Raw genomic sequence first — 21,323 nt, 5'->3', positions numbered from 1 at the left:
AAATCAAGGTACTTTTTAAGACTTTTACTATTGTTCTAGGCAACAATATCTGTAAAAGCATGGTTTTCACTGTGCTAGTTGTATTTTCCTAATACACATTAATATAAATCATCATTATTAAAATACCATAGCATAGTAGTTAGAAGTACAGGTGCTGCCTGTGTTTAAATCTAGTTTCTAGGGGTGCCTGGGTGGCTCAGTCATTAAGCCTCTACCTTCGTCTCAGGTCATGATCCTGGGGTCCTGGGATCAAGCCTTGCATTGGGCTCCCTGCTCAGCAGGAAGCCTACTTCTCCCTCTCCCTCTCCCCTGCTTGTGTTCCTTCTCTTCTGTCTCTCTCTGTCAAATAAATAAATAAAACATTTAAAACATAAAAAAAAAATAAAAAATAAATAAATTCAGTTTCTACCACTACCAGCTGTGTGATCTTGGACAAGTTTGTTAACCTTTCTGTGCCTCAGGTTCATGGTCTGTTAGATAATAACACCTACTTCATAGAATTGTTATAAGGATTAAGTTAGTTAATACTTGTAAAATATTTGTACCATCTAGAATCTTCTAGATTAACAACACTTTTGGGAACACTGAAGACACAAAAGCATACACCATCTATTACTTCAAGGTGGGCTTATACACTTCCTCTTCTTTGGAATGTTCTATTGCTCCCCCTCCTCCCTCCACCCAAAAACCAGAAACGAACAGGCACATGCACTTTGAAAGCTGACCTGTCATGAGGTCCATCTTAAATGGTTAAAATAGTCATTACAACCACTTATTGAGTATCTATGATTCTGCAGGCCCTGTGTTCAGTACTTTGAGTACAATTGTCTAATTTCATCTTCATTCTTCCTCTACGAGGAAGACCTAGGCTTAAAGAGATTAGGTGATTTTCCTAAGACCGTATAATCAGTAGGTAGGAGAGTTGGAATTCAAACCCAAGTCCCCCCACCTCCCAACCTATGCATATCCCACTAAGCCATGAGACACCACCCCTAGATCCCCTCTTCCAGGGGCCCATCTCAGCACCCAATGAGACGTGAGCTTTCTTTCCCCTCCTCTTGTGGGACCTCTCCAACTGGACTTAGGCACCACTTTATAATACAATTACTCATCTGTTTGTCTTTTCCCCATCTATTATTCAGAGTAATCTTTTCTATTTTAAGCATTTGGGGAGGAAATCATTCTAAAATGTCCTGAAACTTGAAAAAGGGTTAGGTTATACTGAGCTGAGTTTAAGAACATGTTCCCTACAATTCCAGTCATCTTTATCATCACCAAATACTATCATATTTGACATAAGTGTGACTTTAGGGCAATTTTTCTCTGCATGTTAAGGGGTGACTGTTAACAAACTGATGCCCTAGCCCCTCTCTGGAGTTACTGAATCAGAATCTCTGGGTTAAGGAACAGGACTCATTCAAGTTTCAGAATGACAGCCTTAGGCAATGGCTGGGCATTTGACCCTGCTTCAAACTTCTAGACACTGACTGTGTTTTAGTTCTTGTGTCTGCTTTTCATGATATTCCTGACCTCTCCCACCCTGCAAGCGACAGCTATCACCCCTCACTGCCAACCATCAACACTGCATGAATTTCTCCTGTTTTATCTTCTAGCCCCCTATGCTGTGGTTTCCAACCTCGTTCTGTTTAACTCTAGAAAATTTTCCTGAAAACTGGTTTTTAGGCAGATGCCCATTAAAAAAATGACAGTACAGACAAAAGGTTGATATCCAGGATCTACAAAGAACTTCTCAAACTCAACACACATAAAACAGATAATCATATCAAAAAATGGGCAGAAGATATGAACAGACACTTCTCCAACGAAGACATACAAATGGCTATCAGACACATGAAAAAATGTTCATCATCACTAGCCATCAGGGAGATTCAAATTAAAACAACTTTGAGATACCACCTAACACCAGTTAGAATGGCCAAAATTAGCAAGAGAGGAAACAACGTGTGCTGGAGAGGATGTGGAGAAAGGGAAACCCTCTTACACTGTTGGTGGGAATGCAAGTTAGTGCAGCCACTTTGGAGAACAGTGTGGAGATTCCTGAAGAAATTAAAAATAGAGCTTCCCTATGACCCTGCAATTGCACTGCTGGGTATTTACCCCAAAGATACAAATGTAGTGAAAAGAAGGGCCATTTGTACCCCAATGTTTATTGCAGCAATGGCTACGGTCGCCAAACTGTGGAAAGAACCAAGATGCCCTTCAACGGATGAATGGATAAGGAAGATGTGGTCCATATACACAATGGAGTATTATGCCTCCATCAGAAAGGACGAATACCCAACTTTTGTAGAAACATGGACGGGACTGGAAGGAATTATGTTGAGCGAAATAAGTCATGCAGAGAGAGTCAAGTATCATATGGTCTCACTTATTTGTGGAGCATAACAAATAACATGGAGGACATGGGGAGATGGAGAGGAGAGGGAGTTGAGGGAAACTGGAAGGGGAGATGAACCATGAGAGACTATGGACTCTGAAAAACAACCAGAGGGTTATGAAGGGGCGGCGGGGGGGGTGGGGGGGTGGAGGGGGAGGTTGAGGAACCAGGTGGTGGGTAATAGGGAGGGCACGTACTGCATGGAGCACTGGGTGTGATGCCAAAACAATGAACACTGTTATGCTGTAAATAAGCAAATAAAAATAAATTTAAAAAAAAAAAAAGCACACAATCTCAGAGTTATCCCAATGGAACATGAGCGACTAGCCTGGATTCCAGCGCTGGGCTCCCTTCTCACCACCAACCATCATCAGTGGCCCTGAGACCCCTCCCCCAGATTCTCTAGGCTTCGTGGAGCGCCCTTTCAAAACCACTGAAATAATGCAACCCTCTGGCAGATCTTGCCACAATTTCAGAGACCGATACCTTATCTTTTATAAACATTCAAGATTATCAGAAAAGGATTTTTTTTCCCATGAGAATTTGTCAGTGTAGTCCAAAGTCAAGTGTGTATTCCTTTTTATATTATATTTGCAAAGTCACCACTTACAGTGAATATTCTTAACATGGAAAAGGATGTCTCCTTTTATTAGTAATCGGACTACCATCTACTTTTGATAGGCTCTGAGAAAAATGATGGTCAAGAGAATCTGCCTTTTCAAAAAAACTCTCTTCTGTGAAAGAGAATGTCAGAGCATCCAGAAAAACTTCTTAACCGTTAAAATTTTAGGTATCTTATATTGGTCATGTTCCATATATGTTAGTATATTAATAGACTAAAAATAAATTTCAAACACTAGTTTTTAAACTTGAAAAAAAAATTTAAGCCAAGTTTTCTTACTGCTCTTTTTGGCTTTTTCCTCCAAAATTTATAATTTTGAGGTGAAGAATTTAGGAAGTAAGTTTAACATACATGCACTGGAGGTAGGAGGAAGGGTGTTGTATGGAGGGTATGTGATTTCTCTGCTAAATTGGGACGAAGTTCAAACTCATGTCTATGGGGAGAGATAATCAATGTGACTAAATACTGATAATTAATTCATGTAAGTACAAAAGTGTGCAAAGTGTTCCTTGTAGTAATCTTCCAGCTTTTTTTGCAGCTCTGAAATTTTTCAAAATAAAATTTGGGGGAAATATTCAAAAGCACATACAAGTAGAGCACAGTCATACACTTAAGACAACTGCAGTCCACAGGACTGGACTAGGGTGAAGAAAGCAAGACATCTGAGGTGCACAATTTAAGGAGGTACCTGTAGGAACCCTGAGAGTGAGTCCTCAGGGCTGGTACAACCCTGAGAGCAAGTGCCTCCTTAAGTGTCACACTTAAGGTGTGTCTTCCTTGTTTAACCCTGTGTTGGCCCTAATATTTTCACCTGCTTCCTCAAACTGATTGGAGCAGTTCTTTTTTTTTTTTTTTTTAATTTTATTTATTTGACAGAGAGAAATCACAACTAGGCACAGAGGGAGGCAGAGAGAGAGGAGGAAGCAGGCTCCCTGCGGAGCAGAGAGCCCGATGCGGGGCTCGATCCCAGGACTCTGGGATCATGACCCGAGTCGAAGGCAGAGGCCCCAACCCACTGAGCCACCCAGGCGTCCCGTTTGGAGCAGTTCTAAGGAGAAAAGCTTCAAGTCAATTTCATCCATGTATTCCTTCACTCATTTACCCTCCAAACATCTATTGAGTCCCCACTATGTCCTCTTTGATTACTCAGCCAGGAACCCACTCTGCTAATAAACCGTTTGACTCTCCGACAAGATAATCTTCATCCAAATTTGCATCATTAATTCACTTGTCTATGTGTTAGGTGCTGGGGACACTGTAAGGACAGAACAGATCCTGCTAAAATATCTTACTGTCTGACTGCCATTGCCTTAATACTATTATTTTTTATCAGCATCAATGTCATCGTTTACATGTCTGTTGCCCCAATTCGATTAAATGATTCCAGAATAGGGAATGGGTATTACTCATCTTTGTGTTTCCAGCCAAGCAAACATTTACTGGGTGCTCACAAACCTGCCTTGTATTTTCTAAGCTCTTTCTATATGTTAACTCAATTATGCCCTGCAACAAGGTTAAGATTCTCCTTTTACAGAAAAGCAAACAGGAGGGACTGGGTATCTTTCCTAGGGTCACACGGCATGCAAGAGGCCATGCCAGGGTCTGATCCAGGAGCCCCGCTTGTAGTCTACCATCTCAGCAACTCCACTAAATCTATCTAGAAATTATTACCCAAAGAGCTGTTCCCCAGTTTCAAAGGGCACTCAGCCACAGCTTACTCCTCACCCATTACTACCTAGAAAGATCCAGAGGGCACCAGGGACACTCTCCGTGAAATAAGCCTCAAATCCCACCGCCTGGGAAGGCAAGTCAGACTTTGGGGGACTTCCTGCTTAATTTCACCTTGTCTAAATATAACCAACTAAAAATAACCTGAAAGCAAAGTGTCTCAGAACCGCCAGAGGAACGGCAGAAGGCTAGAGGGGACGTGATGTGAAAGAATGATCCCAGCCTCCCTAAAACGCTGCGATGCTTTCCAACATCAGCAAGTTGCACATTGTGATGAGAAAACAAAGTTTCCAATTATTGAAATTCCATAGTGTATTTAATTATGCAATTATCTTATTGTATTAACAAGTGCTAGGGCGCAGCAGCAAATGTTGAGATTTTTGCAGTGGGGAAGTGCAGAATTTATTCTTTCCTGCAGCTGATGACTTCTCTTGAGTCCATCCATTTTCCTGCGATTTTGGAGGTGATTCTACTTCTGAACTGCTTCGTTCACAAATCCAAAGCAAATCACACCCCACTTTTGCCACTCCAACTTTGAAGCATGACCCCACTAGACTGAGCACATTTCAAGGGAAAATGTCTGCAAACTCACATCCCTTTTGTTTTCATTAGTCACTTTAGGCTCTTTCCTCTTTTGAAATTCAAATAAATATAATGTAAATACAAATAAAAATGCACTTATACAAATTACATATTTTCAGTGATGTGAACACAAATACATTCTTGTTCATTTGCTTAATAGGGACTTGTCCCAAAGGATTCATGTATCAGGCTGCAAAAGCCAGAGTATTTCATCAAAACATCTAAAATAGGTATACTGCAATATTATCATGCACTTCTATTTGCCACAGTTGCCCCAGAAAATATGAAATGTAATCATGCAAAATTAAACATTCCATACATTTTCTATTCATCTTTGAACACTCTCCCTCTACTCCAAAATAGGCTATCACACTTCCAAGTTTATAGGGACAAAAAGTGAATCAAATTTCTTGTTTCTGAAAGCATTACAAGTAATAAGTCTTTTCACTTAGGGCTTTTCATCTCAGAATCACCAGGCTCTTTACATATAAAACGTAATTAATCCATACAGTCAGCTATATCCCTACCAATTGGGAATCCTCCTTGCCGATAATCACTCACGGAGAAACCATACCTGCATTTTCTCAAGCTAAATTCGGTCCAGGCTATTAGGAATGATGTTTCATTTACTTGAGCATGACCAAGAGGCACAATCATAGGTAGAAAACCTATTTTCCCAAATAAGTAATAGTTAAGAACACAAACTCTCAACCCATTGATTCTAGCCTGGGGTTTGAATCCCAATTTACACTTTTTAGCTATGAGATGATGGAGCAAATCCTTTCAATTCCATGTGCTTCGGTTTTTGCAGTGGTAAAACTAGGATGATAATAGGACCTATCCCGTAGGGTTACTGGAGGAATGAAAGGAGTTAATGCATGTAATTCATTAATAGCATTAACTGTTATCATCTTGTGCCACCTGACGCCTTTCAAAGCCATTTCACAACAATGACTTCATTGGGGTCTCCAACTTCCTATGAAGTAATGAAAGCAGATGCTCTTATCCCCCATTCTATAGGTAAAGAAAGTGAGATTCCAAGAGGGCTGCTTGAGATCAGGGCTAGAACCCCTGGAACCTAGTCTAATATTCTTCTTTGTCTTTATATCCAGAACAAACTGTGACCCAGAGGGATCCCTGCTTATTTCGGGGTGGGGGGGAGGATGTTGCACAGGAAGGGGCCCTGATTTCAAATAAGGCATGGGAAACATCTTGTTGCCAAGGCTTGTCTTGCATAGCAAAAACAACCCAGATCCACAGAAGACATACCAACAAGACTGCCTTAATCATGATTTCTGCTAACTACGAAATGTAAGTTAATTTCATGCCTTGCATTCCCAGACAAAAAGGTTCAGAGCTGTTTAAATTCTCTCCAGCCCAATGACAGTTAGTAAACAGGAGGCTTCCTGTTCTAATGCTTGAAATCACCCTTCGTATCTCAATATATTATTTATGCACTCAGCTTAAAATAAACAGCAACTCCAAAGTAGGTGAGTGGGCTCATCTAGTACGAATCTTTTTTTTTTTTTTCACTCTGACAGTTACTTTAAAACATCAGTAAACAACCTTAATTCACTTCTAACGAATTAGTAGGCTACTGCTGTGTCTCCAGGAGCCAAGGAGATTGTATTATTAACCAAAACAACTTTCTCCCTGTCAATCATCTGCACCTCACAGAGGGATGTGGGCTTTGCTGTCTCATTACTCAAACCAAACCATGGGCATATGTGATACCAGGCGACTTCTTCGAGGTCATTCTCTTCTGGACCTTTGATTAGATCACTTGACTCTAGGGTGCAGAATGGGGCCTGGAGAAGGTAGATTCTCAGTTCCACTTATTAAGAGAGATATAGACAAATGAGAGCCTTTCCAGAGGAGTAGAGAGTTGGGAATTCAAAGTATGCGGGGTGCAGTTGTTGAGGGAATGGAAACTGACAAAGAGGCCACTTCCAGGGGGACCCTGATAGTGCCACCAAATACTTGAAAGGGTATCACTTTGGAGGAGAAAGTCTTATTCCTTGTAGATGCAGATAGTAAAATTAGGACCCAAGGGTGGAAGACACATGAGGGTAGGTGTGAGCTCAACTCAAGAAAAAAATCCTGTAACTGAAAAGAGTTGCCTCTTGAGGTAGTAAATCTGCCCTTAGAGGTTCTGGGGCACCTATCAGACAGAATCTTTAGAGCTAGCCAAGATAAGGCACTACATGAGACATGTAAGGACACTTCCAGACTCATAAGATCCTGCAACTCCATGAATCTCAGTAAAACAGGCTTCAATAAGCGTCACAACCATTTTTAAACTCTCTCTGTTATGAGTTTTTAAGGTGTGACAGCTATTCTTCAAAAACAAAAAAAAAAAAACAACAGAAAAATACCACGGATTAAGCACTGAGCATGTCACTGGCCAATCTAGTCTTGCACAACACCAGGACATTGGCTGACCTAGCGAAATAAAAAGATGTACCATTCTGTGGGGAAAATCAGATGAAGCAGTTGCTTTAGTATTGTACCATTTCTGCCTGCTCTTTGGCTTTGTGGCTTGCAACCCTTGGCCATTCCGTGACCAGGAGGCCACTCCCACGTCATCTGGGCTGTCATGTGATCCAGAAGAGGTGATCCACACTTCACTCACCTTGCTAGTTGGCCTCCTTCCTTTATCCCAAGTCTGGAAACACAACGCTTCGCAACTTGTCTAAGGTATGTCTAACTTAGTTTCATTGTTAACAAAACGTCGTTCACCTCAGTGAAACATTCAGTCTCTCCCTGAAACCAATCATTTCTTTGATACACACACTGACAGCTCAAAACAGAGTTAAATGCAAATTTTAAAAAAGAAGAAGAAGAAAAGGAGAAAAGTGGTGAAAGAGAAATAAAAATACCTTGCATTCATATCCAGAGTTTATATCAACATGTTTACACAATTTGCAGACATGTATTCTTCCAAATTGTCTGGAAAACATTGCCAAAATATTTTGGGGATGTGAGTCAGGCTTTTCTACATCCAACATATCGACAAAACATTAGAGAGTTCAGAAATATTAAATTCCTCAAAGGAAGTCAGATTATCAGTCTTTGGGTGTGAAACTTGGTGTTACCGATTTCCTAATATGGCAAGAGCAGACATCTGGTATTTGCACTTTGGAGTAATAGAACATAACATGACAATAATATGTTATACTTACAAAGTACCCTTCATCCATGGGGCTCCAATTTTACCAATATTAGTTCACTGATTTTCGCAAAAAACCTGAAAGGCAGAGGGTAAGTTTGTGTTACCCCCACTATGCAGATGGGGATATTGAAATGCAATAGGCAAATAAATTATTGATCCATTATAATGAGAGAATTCAGTAATGGAGGACAAGAATTACAATTTTCTCCTTCCCCATCCCAATGCAACTTGACCACCCATCTTCCCCTTGGGGACTGTTCTTTCCCACATAATTTCCACTGCAATCTCAATGTATTAAACACGTTTTTGCCCACCGAAGACAGTGTTGAATGTAACCCTTGATCTTATGAGCCCAGACACCAATAGTCCTTTGATAGCAGAGGAAAGGTTCAAAAAACTTCCCATATCCAGTTTAAACATGGAAAAAAAATTAGATTGACAAAATACAACCATCCAACTAAAATTTGGCCTGAAAATAATGTTACTACTGTTCAGTTTGTTACATACTTATGTTCACATGTCAGCATATGGACTTGTCTTTAAAAATGATTCCAAGGAAGTCAGAATTCTTCAGAAGTAATCTCGCCAACAGCATTTTTAGAAGTATGTATTTTTAACAACCCTTTCTAGGACACCCCATCCTTTCTACCACTCTCAGGCCATTTATTCACACACTGAACAAATAATCGATATTTAGTGCGTCCTTACTACATATAAGTTTGGCACTATATGTGGTTTCTTGGAGGACACAAAAATGTGTATCATACAGGTCCTACCATCAAGAAACTTATAATTTTATGGTGTACTGATTTTAGTACAGTGACAATCACTCTGTTCTAAAACTCTCCAGAAAGATCTGACAGTTTCTGGACACTCTTGGTGAGTCATAGCCACCAATCCAGAAGGATGGCTCCTTCGGGGAATATTCTCAAAAAAGATGAGTCTGGGTTCTGTTTATGAGCCATACTATTTGGGACTACAGAAATGCTAAAAGATGTATCTTCTTCAAATATCTGACCCAGAGTCTTCCCAAAGCCCATGATTTGAGGGTCATGATGTATCACAATCTTCTGCAGCCACACTGACCTCCTGCCTCATCCTCGAGTATCCAAGCACATTCACACCTAGGGACCTCTGCCCTTGCAATTATTCTCTTTGCCTGGGACAGTCTTGCTGCAGACACCTGCATGATCTCTGCACATATACCTCCTCAGTGAGTCTCCCCAAAACACCTGTCTAACATAACTGCAACTCATCCCACTCTGTCCCCTTACCACTTTCTCTTTCTTAATGAGGCTCACCTCCACCTAGCAGCAAATGGTTCATCTCTTTATTTGTTTTTCTATGCCCCATCCTACCCCTCAACCAGGATATACACTCCGTAACAGCAGGGACTTCTAGGTTCACTACTAAATCCCAGGGTCAAGGCACGCCATAAATATTGCTCGAATGACTCACAATACTGAACTGTGTGCTATGCTCATCTCTTGTATCTTCCTTCACTGGGACACTAAGATAATTACTAATAAATGAATTTCAGTACCAGTTCATAATAGTTTTTTTTTTTTTTTGCACCCAAAGGAAAAAATAAAACAAAATTCCACACTCAGTGAAATGTTTCTTAAAAATATAATAAACACCAGTTTTTATCATTTTCCCCTCTCTTGATTGCTCAAGCACTGGGCCAAGGGTCAGGTAACCTTGTTCTCTGGCCAGTGCTCCTGTGAGCTGCTCCATGAGCTTGATCTCTTCATCCCCCTGGGCCTTTCTTTCCCAGTGGTAAAATAAGGAAGCTTCAGAAGCTCATTTCCAAGGTTCCCTCTGGTACAGAAACTATGGAGACCAACACACAGGTGATGGGCCAAATTAGATTCATGTTTTTACATCTTCTGATTTAACAGCATTTTCTATGTGTAAGCTTATCTCAAAGGTAGCATGGTCATTTCATACTAAGTAAGCAGGAATCCCAGAGGGAAGGATTTTATTATCTAACTATATCTACGAGCATGCTGATTTAGGACAAACACCACGGATATCACTGAAAACCTGTTTCCACCCCCCATACACAAACTATCACACCACCAACATATGACAGACATGCAAAGAAAGATGCCACATCAGCTGTTTATGACATCTTGAGTCACAGACACTTGGGGTCTCTAAACAGATTTCTTGTTTACTTGCACATTAATAAAACTCGCACCTTCGCCAGTCAGAATTTTTTTCTCCAAGCATCTGAACATCCAAAGAGATTTAGAAGCAATTAACATTCACGAGTAACAGAGCAATCAACATGGGAACCGCTAATGGGACTGGACAGAATCCAAAAGCAGATATTAGGATAATAGTGAGTCCCTGACATAGGTTACGGTGTTAATTCTGGAGGGCAGACTCATAGTATGTGTTCAGGAGCTTTGTGAGGCTGCTGGCACAGTCCCGTATGCCTCTTCTATATATGGTTCCTAGCACCCTACAACATATTTTTTCCTTAACTGCTATCGAAAAAAGGCATTTTTGCATCGTTATAACACAACCCCTAGCATTCATGGTATATATTAAATTCAAGTTTATTTTTAAATTGCCTACCTGACAAAAATGTTAAAATGTCATTTTTCCCCATTTGGGGTCTCTAGACTAACTTCACCTGTTAGCTCCTGTAGCTAGAGGCCACAAAAATAATAGCTATGAATTTCCACCTTGACACTTCCCCAATAACTTTTGCCACTTCCTTGTGTGTATACAGGTTCATACATCCCTTGTACATAGAAAGACACCAACATTCTCATCCCGACGAGCTCTATGCTTGCTTCCTTGTCAGTGTTCCTGGCCTGTTTTTATAAATATCACTCCAGAAATCAGCACCCTCCCCTTTTTCCTCCCAGCCCCTTGGAGAAAGTCTGTGTAACAGAAAATGTTTCCACTGTTACTCTTGCTGATTTCCATGTTCCTGCCTTCATCTCTGGTCAACTAAAGGCATCTCAACTGCCAATGCTGAGCGCATCTATCTTTCCTTCCCGTTGGACCACATTCCTTCATGCTGGCCCTGGCTCTCCTTCTCCCTTGCCCCCAAATGCAGATGACTCCACCTTCAGACCCTTGACCTCCCCAGATCCACACATTCCTCTATATCTTCCCCTCCCAGCCCTCCTCGTGGGTCATGTGGTCTCTCTCAGGACAGAGACCTACACCTCTAATCACAAGACGCCTTCCCTTATATGTAGACACTGGACCCCATCCCAGCAGAAAACTTGGTTTATTCCCATTTTTCATAACTTAAGATATAATTAATCACAGCCTATTACGATTTGCTTCATTCTGTGAGGCTTAAGAAATTATATTTGTTCCAAGGTAAGGCTTGTTTCAAGTATTTTAACCTTAGTTATGTGTATTTAATTGGACAACACAATTCATTTTGAAAAGACTATCTCTCTGGCTATCCCAGTCTATTCATATTCTGTTCCGCTCCTTTCTCCTTCTATTTTGCTGTTTTGGGCTATTAAAGGGTCCCTTTTTTCTTAACAATCCAGCTTTTTTTCTATTCACCTCCCCACCCTCAACGCATACTCATTTGTGCTAAAAGCCTGTTTTGACAAAGATTTTATACAACACAATCCAAATTAAAGGGTAGTTATCAACAGACTCATTCTTGAGAATCCCTTACTTTATCTCTGTGGCAAGGATTTTTAGATTCCCAGCGCCAGCCCCAAAGCTGGGAGACACGAGTTGCCAAGAGCTTCTACAGCACACCCATCTCTCATTCATCACCTCCCATACTCCTGGCTCCCCCCCCCCCAACCCCAAGGGGCAGCAGTGGAGATTAAAGTGCTTCTGGGCTTTGGTAATCCAATCAGGGCTGGGCATGCTGCAATCTCTGCCCTTTGGTAGGTAGGGAAACATTTTGGCAGAATGCCTTTCGATGGTGCTCTGCATTCCTGGCGGGTCCTGTGCTACTGTGTTACTGAAGACATTTGTGCTGTGACAGTGATGGGCTCAGAGTGGAGAATTTTCATACTGTCCCTGTGACTCTATACCTTCCTGGATGCTAGACTTTGTAGCTCCTTCTGCCTTGTAAACAGCCCCATACCCGTTAACCCGGAGTCCTTCAATATTTGCTGCACTAGAATAGCTAAGAATGTAGACTTCCTTTATTTACAGCCCTAAGTAGATTTTAACTACTCCTGAGAGAGAAGCAGATGAATAAAGAAAGCAATCTGTGGAGTTTGGGGAAAGTAGAAGCAATGGTAAAAACTTGTATTTGACCATTTGTTCTTTTACCAAATATTTACTGAGCACCTATTCTAGGTTCATGGTGGTGAATAAATGACCTAAAGAACTTCCCCCCAAGGAGTTTATGCCCAAAGGTGAGGAGACACCCTGTAAGCAAATAAGCAAGTAAATAGAGATGTCCAGTCTTGATAAATGCTATGGAGAAAAATAAAGCACAGGAGGCCAGGGAGTGTAAGGACATGAACCCACACTTCATGTAGCATTTATTTCCCCATGTCATGTCAATGAACATTTGTCACCAAGCGCCTGCTATGTTGCAGGCCCTGGGATGGATTCTGGGGAAGCTGGCATATTGATGGAAAGAGAGAGATGGATGGGGACATCAATATATATACACCACACATTTCCAGTTATTTGCCTGTGAAGGGTATGCAGACACCAAGTGGTATCCACATGTGATACCACACTGTCAACAGCAATATCTTTTAAAAGGGCCCCAATGAATGCCTTTAGGGGCCTCCAACGTGGGCAGGGCACAGTGGGGTCCATGTCTGACTTGTAGAAGGACAGGAGTGTTCAAAGCATTGAGAGCCTCAGCATGGGGTGGGCAACCATGGACCTGCCTTAGCTCCAGCATTCACCTTGCTGAGGGGCTGGAGGGAAGTTGCATTCTCTTTACCTCTACAAAATGAAGATTACAGGCTGCTGTAGGGTTCAAAGGCAGTAAAGCAAATATAGTGCCCGGCACAGTGCCTGGCACTAATCTGACAGCTGAGTAATTGCTTACTTGTCTCATCCAGAAGGAAAAAGGACACCAGAAATGCAACAGCTCCAAACAGACTATGTGCCCAGAGTAAGTATTCAATAACTGCTTTTCTTGTTTTCTCTGTATTTTGCTGTGGTTTTTTGTTTTTGTTTTTTTGTGGCTAATGGGTTCTAGGGAATATAAGCAGACGTGACTTTAGAAGGAAAAAAAGTCCTCAATCAAATAAGTTTTAGAAGGAACAAATAAAATGAACTAGCACAAGTCTCTTTACTTCAGACTCACCTATTCTGTAACATGCTAATATACCTCACTTCTCTCTAGGAAACAACAACAACAGGATGAGTATTTCCCAGCCTATATGTCTGTGGAACCCTTTGACATGGAACATCACATGTGACAGTTGTTCAATGGAACAGACATTGGGAAATGTGGCTTTGCTATAAGAACAAATAAACCCAAAGATAAGGAGTATATACTGTCTTTGGTTTTGATGTGGTCTGTTGGCTTTCTTTGAAAATGCAGACTTGGGCATATTTTCTGCAAATTGAGAAAGCCTGGTAGCACTGTTTCCTATCCACTGGACCACAGCAACTTCTCGTCTCCTATAAAAGAAGTCATTCTTCTGGGGCCATAGTGCATAGTAAGGAAGTGTTGGCAACATCTGAACACTTCTCATTCCCCTGGACAGGCAATTCCCCTATTTTCTGCAATAAATGGGCTCTTAAATCGAGTTTTGTTAATTATTCTCTTGAAAGCCAAATCATCTTCTGGCTACACTGGGGAAACCTGCTGCTTAAAGTCACCCTGGGTTTTCTATATCATCCAAATGCTTCACAGTGAGCATGCATTACTTTCATAAACAGAAAATCAATGGTGGGGGAAAAAAAATAAAAGAAATTCTATGGGGATGTGTTGATACACCATGATTAGTGCAAAAATTACCTACCTGTACATGAAGGTTTTTATGTATAGGGTTTTCATGAAGATCTTACTTAACATTAGAACCCTAGATAGATCCGAAGGGAAAGCGGTAGACAGAGGACAGTAGGGCTGAGATTATTCTTCACAGGCTTAAAATTCGACAGCAGAAAGAGAGAATCCATGTGATTCACACACATCCTCTGAGGCAAAATAGAGAGAATGTTGCAGGGAAGCAAGGAAGAGAGAAGGAGAGAGAAGAGAGAGTGGAAAGAGAGAAGAAAGGAAGGAAGGAAGGGAGGGAGGGAGGAGGAGGGGGAGAAAGAGAGAAGGAGAGGGGTGGAAGGAAGGATAGAAAGAAAGAAAAAGAGAGAGAAAGAAAGCAAGAGAGGGGGTAAGCAAGAGAATTGTTGAGAAGCCTAAGATGGGGGGAGGGGAACACAAGCCCAGAGATTAAGTTGACCCAAGTCAATACAAAAGGGTTTGTGCTAGGACTCTGGCAATGGGATTTGGACTGCTAAAGCCGTGTGAACCAAGTACAGAACATAACCATAGATGCCGGAGTTATTTTTGAAATGGATGTCTTAAGTAATAGGAAGCTTAACTAGCAGGGACATTCACAGCATTTTGCAAGGCTGCTCCCAGCTTGAGGCCTGGCTGGGAATATGGGTGGGAACAAACCAGAGCTGCCCAGTTAGCAGCAGCCTCCCACCTGGGACAGAACCCACTAAGTGCTTTCACCTTTGTGTGTGTCACAGAGGAGCTGCTTTGTGTCACTGTAGCAGGGAGAATGAGCCGTGCTGTTGAATCATGTAGTAATGCAAATAACATAAATGGAGGAGGACCCTCTGAACCAAGGAATCTTGGGACCTCTGTTTTAGAATCAAGCATTCGTTCTTTCCATCAGTCTTTCATCAACGTCTCCAAAGAATCTGGAACTGTCTGGGGTCTTGCAGATACTGAAATGAGCAGTAACCAAGTCCCTGCTCTCAAGGAACTTACATTCTCCCACAGGAGGGGAAGCCAGCAAGTAAACAAGAATTTCTATTGGTTAGAAGAGCCGGGAATAAAAGCAAAAAGGAAAGAGGGGGATTTGTGCTGGGAGAAGGGAAAGTGTGCTCAGGGAAGGCATCTCTGAAGGAGTATTTAAGCAAAGGCTTGAAGAACAAGGAGTACTCCCACCCTACAAGATCTGGGGGCAAACAGTGTAAAAGAAGGGAGTGGCTCATCCTCTCATGGACAGAGTGGGCCACCATCACTGGGCCCTCACTTCCAGTCGACTCAGACCTCAGCCACACTTGATTCAAAAACACACAGACATGCTTAATTTTAAAATCTTAAATTGCGCACTACGTCTGCTAAGAAAAATATGTCCTGAAACCTGGGTATTTTTAGAATGGTCCATTTCAGTTTCCTCGGGGACTTTTCCCCTGTTCAGCCAGAAGACCTAAGGAGCCTAGGTCCATCAGCCTCTTCCAAATACCTGAAACTGCATTCATCAGCCACTGTTTAAAAATTGGATCTTATGTCAAAGCTGAATGACTTGATTACTCCCATAACAGAATACATTACGCTGATTACCGGGATTATTCACGCGTCATTTCTAAGAGGTTGGGCAACATTTCTCAACGTTGCACCCACCAACAGAGTAGTGAGAGTGGAAAATGTAATGCTAATATTCAAATGCCCTCCTTGTCATGATACCATGATAAAATTCCTCTGCGCTCTTTTTTAACTGAGCTAGAAAAGGAGAAGGGGGGATTATTTCAGTACAATACAGCTCAGAGCAAGTGCCAGGAGGGACCCAAGGAGGAGATTGTTTCTGTGATCTGACACATTAGGCACTCAGTGAATATAAGTGCCTTTCCCTATCCCCTTCACTTTGCCTGCCAAAATCCTGAATATTGATTTTTATATCAATAAGTTGCCAATAACTTATTCATTGGCTCATTTTTTATAATTGTCAGTCTAGTGCTGTGTTTTCAGCCCACTAGCAATTGATTCATAAGAATGGCTTGGGGTGAGAAGGGGTGAGGAGGTGGAAGCTTTAGAGCCATGATTTACTACTAATCGATGATTAGCATTTTATGCTCGAGACAATCAAATTCATATTATTTTACATTTTAAAAGTTTTTAAAAGAACACTTATTAAAAGCCAAAATGAAAACAGGGCATCACAAGTTCAAATAAGCCATAAATTAGACACAGAAGCATAATTCCACTGAACACCATTTTATTAGCTAATCAATGTGTCATTTTTTTCTATTGGCATCCACTTACTATCATGTAATTTCCATAAGGACACCATCTGTATTTATAAAAGAATTATCTTTGTGGTGATCCAGCAATCTACAAACAACAGTGATATTTAACTTTTCTTAGGGGATCAATTTTGGAATTGGGTTAAAGGATTTATAAATCTCTTTTTCATGATGAACCTTTCATAATGAACTTATTCCTACATCTCTGTGATTTTAGAAGCACTTGAAACAAAAAAACAACAAAATGCAATTTCGATTTATTGAAATGTAAGGTTCTGGGTCTTGACATGACCATTTTTTAAACAAGCAAGATAAATCTCTTACTATAAGGTCCAGTAAAACAATCATAGGCAAACTACTTTCTTTTATCCATTTTGGCTGTAAGGGTAGATTAATTTTCAGTGTGATCTGATTTGGTGCCCTATGGGTCAGACAGAACCCTGTATCCGCCAAGGTCACTGCTATGTGTTACATCAGGATCCAGTCCACTCAATCATTTATGACGCATGTTCAAACCCTGCCTTGTCCAGTTCTTAACGCAACCTTGCAAGTACGAGTCACTGCCCCAGTGATGGCTAATAAGGCTTGCAGGGATGAAGCAACAATACTCTGACCCCAGCAGAAAAAACTCATAATAGATGCCCTTCTGTTGGGTACAAACTTCACTGATAAGTGACAAAATATGGATAGAGGGAGGGATTTGCTTAAAGCTTTTCAAGAATTCCAAATAGAACCCCAGAAAGAACAGTCTTTGGTTTTGTAAATTATATATCACTTCAGCTTTGAGTCAATCCAAAGAGCAAAGTGCAGTTGGAGAGAATCAAAGACAAAAATCTCATTCTTGGTTAGGATGCACATTTGTCCACTAATGGTCAATTACTTTGTAAATTTAACTTAAAGCAGGATTTAAAAGGATTATGATTAAAAATGTATATGAATACTAACCAACAAAACAAAAAAGCAAAATACAACTAAAATTTATACTTCGTGGATTGATTCTTTAATTTGTCCATGTTCGTGGATCTTACAATATTTTAAGGATTATACTAAGTATCAGGCATGGTGAACAAAACCAATTTAGTCCCTGTCCTCATGGAGCTTACTATCTTAAAAAAAAAAAAAAAGTATGTGTGAATGAACAATTGAGTGAAAAATCACCAAATCATATTAGTGATTGAACCAAAACATATTAGTGATGTAACTATGCCATTTTCCTCTCTATCTAATATAGTTTTACTGCTTTTTAAAATCTAAGACATTTATTGCTTTTAAATAATTTGATTATGCTGGGGTGCCTGGATGGCTCAGTGGGTTAAAGCCTCTGCCTTTGGCTCAGGTCACGATCTCAGAGTCCTGGGATCGAGCCCCACATCCGGCTCTTTGCTCAGCAAGGAGCCTGCTTCCTCTCTCTCTCAGCCTGCTTCTCTGCCTACTTGTGACCTCTGTCAAATAAACAAAATCTTTTTAAAATAATAATAATAATAATTTGATTATGCGCTAGGACCAGGAAGTGATCTTTCTGGATTTGGCTTTTGTATTCGTTGTTTGTTGGTTGGTTTGGTTGGTTGGTTGGTTGCTGAATCATCAAATTTTTGAAGTATGTTAATAAAATGGAGAGCTTTCAGGGAAACACAGCAAAAAGTAAATTCAGGGGTGGCAAATGGGTCTTCTTGGGAAAGGATAAAATGAAAGTCATTCACCCCAAGAAGTAACTTTATTATCTCTTTGGAAAACTAACATGTGAAAAAAGGAACTCTGGAATTAGTCAAGTTCCACATTCAAGTCCTGCTCCATCGTTACAGATTGAGAACCTCTCCTACATCTCATTTCATTATCCGTGAAGAGACTCATCCATATCACAAAAATTAAGTGAGTATCAGAAATATGAATAGCTTGCACGTAGTCTTGGATTACGGTCGGTTTATGGCCTTCATCATCACACGCCACCACCACCACCATCATCATCATCATCATCATCACAAAAGAACTCCAGTTCTGTGGTAATGAAAATCAACTTTAGATACCCTGCAGAAACCACAGAGGAAGCTGTAACAACCTCTCCTGAGAAAATGTTAGGAGACAGAAGGTCCTGGTTCTCCTTGTGTTAACTTGTGTAACCTCAGATAAAAATTTTAAATTCCCATTTTCAGTTTTCCCAGCTCTAAAATGGACCCAATAGAACTTATTTAATGAGCTAATATATAAGGAAGGACCAGCACATATGTTACCTCACTAAATACGAAACACTACTACTTTTATAGGAAAGCACATTCTGACAATAATCTACCATAAAAGGATCTCTTCTATAACCACCCAGTATAAAAATGCCCAGGAAGACCATGAGCTTGAACTTCAGTTCCACGATGAAGTAGGTAGATAATCTCTCTTAAATTCTCTGGTCTCCAGTTTTGGTCAGGAAAATAGTATATTTATTTGTGAGGACTGGAAATTAGACATGAAACATGCCCAGTAAAGGGTCTGGTACATTAGACATATGGTGGTTTCCATTTCTCGCTGTTAAATAATGATCTAGTATATTCCATTTTCAGTGTGAGTATTCCCACACTCTAAAACTCTTTAAATAAAAAGCATTATAAATAACCTTTGGATGGTCTTTAAATAATTCTTTATGGTTTGGAAGAAAAACAAATCTATAGAAACATAAAAATCCAGTGTGTCAAATACACAGTATAATCATTTTGTATGATCACTGCTAATACAGTTCAACATAAATTGCAGTCTTGTATTTGACATAATTACACATAACCAAACACTAATAAAAATTGCTGCCTTATATTTCAAATTAGTAATTATGGTAGTAAACATTAACAACATGTCAGATATAAGATGGTGATTTGTTCTGAAATGTATTAGAAATCATTATACTGTATGATAATTTTAATTACAGTTGGGTAGCAAGACGGCACGCAGCAGACCATGGCTCTAAGTGCACTAGGGGAACCAGCAGTTCTTCAATTCAGGCCTAAATCGGACTTCTATGGCTTGAGTTCAAGAAATATGTGATTCTTTCTCCACCTTTAATGGTGGATTCTGTTCCCTCTCCAGATTGTATTATCATGAGGTTTGGTGTCATCCTTCCAGTGTTTAAATCCTAATTCTGTTGCTTTCTAGTCATATGAACTTGCCAAATGGTAATTTCTCAGTGTCCCAGTTTTTTCATCTTTAAAATGGGAAATGGGTGCCTGGCTGACTCCGTCAGAACAGCATGCAATTCTTGATCCTGGGGTTGTGAATTTGAGCCCCACTTTGTGTATAGAGATTACTTAAAAATAAATAAATAAGTTTTAAAGAATAAAAATAAGCACATACATACATACATACATACAATGGGAAACACAGGAATACTCAGAAAGTGGTAACAGGCTGCTAAACTAGATCGTTCTGTCTCTAGCACTCAGCCTAGCACCTGGAACCCAGAGTCTTCAGTGCATACTACTGGTTATTACTATCATTAACATTAATAACCAAGTCAATCATTCTCACACACTTTTCAGATCCTGGTCTTAATAATAAGACCTATTTAAAGTAAAAATGTGACGGAGCAGCTGGGGGGCTCAGTGGGTTAACAGCCAACTCTTGATTTCGGTGCAGGTCAAGATCTCAGGGTTCAGAGATCGAGGCACAGATCAGGCTTCCAGCTCAGCGGGAAGAATATTAAAGATTCTCTATCTCCCTCTGCCCCTCCCTCCACTGGCATGTTCTTCCTCTCTCTCTAAAAATAAATAAATAAGGGGTCCTTTGGTGGCTCAGTCAGTTAAGTGGCCTGACTTTGGCTCAGGTCATGATCTCAGGTTGGTGAGATCAAGCCCCAAATCAGACACAGTGCTCAATGGGGAGTCAGAATCTGCTTAAGATTCTCTCCCTCTCCTTCTGCCCTTCCCCCTGCTTGTGAATGCTCTCTCTCTCTCTCTCTCTCTAAAATAAATAAATAAATCTTTAATAAATAAATAAAAGTAAAGTAGAAATATACCAAACATTAGCTTCTTTTTTTTTTTAAGATTTTATTTATTTGGCAGACAGAGATCACAAGTAGGCAGAGAGAGAGAGGAAGGAAAGCAGGCTCTCCGCTGAGCGGAAGGCCCGATTTCGGGCTCGATCTCAGGACCCTGGGATCATGACCTGAGCCAAAGGCAGAGCCTTTAATCCACTGAGCCAGCCAGGCACCCCACCAAATGTTAGCTTCTAACCCTCAGGACACTATCATCTTGAGAATTTTGTCATTGTCCTTTCTTCTTTCCTTCCATGTTTTCTGCATTTATCTTCACTCACTTCACTGCATTTATCTTTCACTCACTCAGTGTTATGAGTCATTGGGAAGACCCTGTTCTTTATAATTTTACCTCTCAGGAAGGTCTGACTTTGGTTCATCCTTTCCTGGGCCCTATCTCCCTGTTGGCTTTTACCATGGCCCCTAAACATGGCTCCAGCATAGACCGCATGTTCCATTAATGACAAAACCCACCAGAGAGACACTGAGAAGCTCCACTCCCCAACAAGTGCACGTGTGAGAGCCATGAGATTCTGCACTCCACAAGCAAGACTCCTTGGCATACCTGAAATCTGATCACCAGCCCCTAATTTAGGAATTTAATGCCCCTCCTCCCCCCTCTTGTCCCTCTCATCATGTT

General features: G+C 40.7%; 1 protein-coding gene across 2 annotated transcripts in view; it reads right to left on the bottom strand.

The window, feature by feature from the left end:
- PPARGC1A (PPARG coactivator 1 alpha) overlaps positions 1-21,323 on the bottom strand; it is a 657,227-nt gene that overhangs the window by 453,052 nt on the left and 182,852 nt on the right. Inside the window, exon 2 of one of the 2 annotated variants that reach the window (XM_045994008.1) lies at positions 8,513-8,577. In XM_045994008.1, coding sequence (XP_045849964.1) covers positions 8,513-8,530 — 18 coding nt within the window. In that variant the 5' untranslated portion in view covers positions 8,531-8,577. Of the gene's footprint in view, positions 1-8,512; positions 8,578-21,323 lie in introns of those variants that run through there. The other variant, XM_045993992.1, reaches the window with a different exon arrangement.

The sequence above is a fragment of the Meles meles genome, chromosome 2 (assembly GCF_922984935.1).
Source record: "Meles meles chromosome 2, mMelMel3.1 paternal haplotype, whole genome shotgun sequence".
NCBI lineage: Eukaryota > Metazoa > Chordata > Mammalia > Carnivora > Mustelidae > Meles > Meles meles.
The sequence above is the reverse complement of the archived record's forward strand: the minus strand, read 5'-3'. Positions and strand labels throughout refer to the sequence as shown.